A 1,471-nucleotide genomic window follows, 5' to 3' on the forward strand; every position below is an offset into this window, starting at 1 on the left:
GGGCTCTACATCCAGACCCTGCTCCCGGGCAGCCCCGCCGCAGCCGACGGGCGGCTGGCGCTGGGAGACCGCATCCTGGAGGTGAACGGCAGCAGCCTGGCAGGCGTCAGCTACCCGAGGTACCCGCCCCGCGCCCCGCCCCGGGGGACGAGCCTGGCTGCCGCCTCAAAGCCCAGCAGCGGGCCCTGTCACTGCCCGTTTTGGAGATGAGCAAGTGCGGCGCAGTGTCGCCTCCTGCCCTTCCTTCCCTCACTCACCCTGATGCCACCGCAGTCCCCACCCAGGGGCTCAGGTGCCTTGGGCTCCAGAGTGGCAGCGGGTGCCCTGGCTCTCTGATCCTGAAGCTCCGTCCCACTCGGGGGGCTCAGGGTTACTGCCTCTGATTGTCCCCTTGGGACAGCAGTCGGGGAGGCTGCCCCCCGCTGGACCAGCGCCCAGTCCTCACTGGGCGGGCTCGTCTACACCGGCCGCGTCCCTTGGCTGCTTTCAGGGCGGTGGATCTGATCCGACACGGGGGCAAGAAGATGCGGTTTCTGGTTGCCAAGTCTGACGTGGAGACAGCCAGGAAGGTCCGCTTTCGCACACCGCCCCCCTAGGCACCCTGCGCGGGGGGCCGCCCGCCTGCCCCTGGGTCCCGCGGGCACATGTCTCCTGCCAGGCTGTTCCTCGCAGGTGCACCCCCAGCAGGACACCTGCAGTCCCTGCGTGTACGTTCTATTTATATGACAGACAACGTTGTGATGTTTGTTACAGAGCTTTTATGTTTGAAGGTTTTAATGGAAAAATATAGATTCAATAAACTATCTTTCATATTCCAGAGGGTGGCAGGGCATGGCATCTAGGGGGCACCATGCTGGTTCCCAGAGGGGCCATGGGGGCTCCCGGATCTGCTCCCGTCCCCACCAGCGTGGGAGACTGGTGACAACACGGGATCCCCGGGGTGGTGGGATGGCTCTAACTCTGCGTCTGCCTTCCCCCTGCCCCAGACGAGGAGCCGGCCATGCCAGGCAGCCCCCTGCCATGGAGGGAGAGTGCGAGAGCCGCCCACCCCTCAGAGTGGGCTTTGCGCTCGGGGTGCCGCGATCAGCACGGTCCTGAAGAGATGGTCTAGAAACCTCGGGAGGCTATAAAGCGGGAGTCTTGACCCACTCCGGGTGCCCAGGCCTCCCCAGGCCTCACACCCCTCGCCTGGCATCCGCCCGGTGTCTGGCCCGCCTCCTGCCCCAGCAGTGGGGCTGCATACAGGTCAGTGCTGGTGTCAAGGTGAGGCGCTGACCGTCTTCAGGTTCGGCTGCGTCCTCACTGGGCTCAGAGCCTGGGGTCGGGCTCTGGGCCCGTGTCCTCTGACGGGCACGCAGACTCGGGACGAGGGGTCCTGGCCAGTCCACTGCAGACACACCACCTACGTGGAAAGGAGTCTCCTGCAGGGAGCAGCAGCCCAGCCAGTCCCAGGTGGGTCCCAGGCCCCGGG

The 1,471-nt window shown here is 65.9% G+C and overlaps 1 protein-coding gene across 1 annotated transcript in view; it reads left to right on the top strand.

The window, feature by feature from the left end:
* Positions 1-817, top strand: part of RADIL (Ras association and DIL domains) — a 53,202-nt gene extending 52,385 nt beyond the window's left edge. Inside the window, 2 exon segments of the mRNA XM_010845800.1 lie at positions 1-119; positions 491-817. Coding sequence (XP_010844102.1) covers positions 1-119; positions 491-596 — 225 coding nt within the window. The 3' untranslated portion in view covers positions 597-817.
* Positions 818-1,471: the final 654 nt, after the last annotated feature.

This window comes from Bison bison, unplaced genomic scaffold (assembly GCF_000754665.1).
Source record: "Bison bison bison isolate TAMUID 2011002044 unplaced genomic scaffold, Bison_UMD1.0 scf7180017864223, whole genome shotgun sequence".
Taxonomy (NCBI): domain Eukaryota; kingdom Metazoa; phylum Chordata; class Mammalia; order Artiodactyla; family Bovidae; genus Bison; species Bison bison.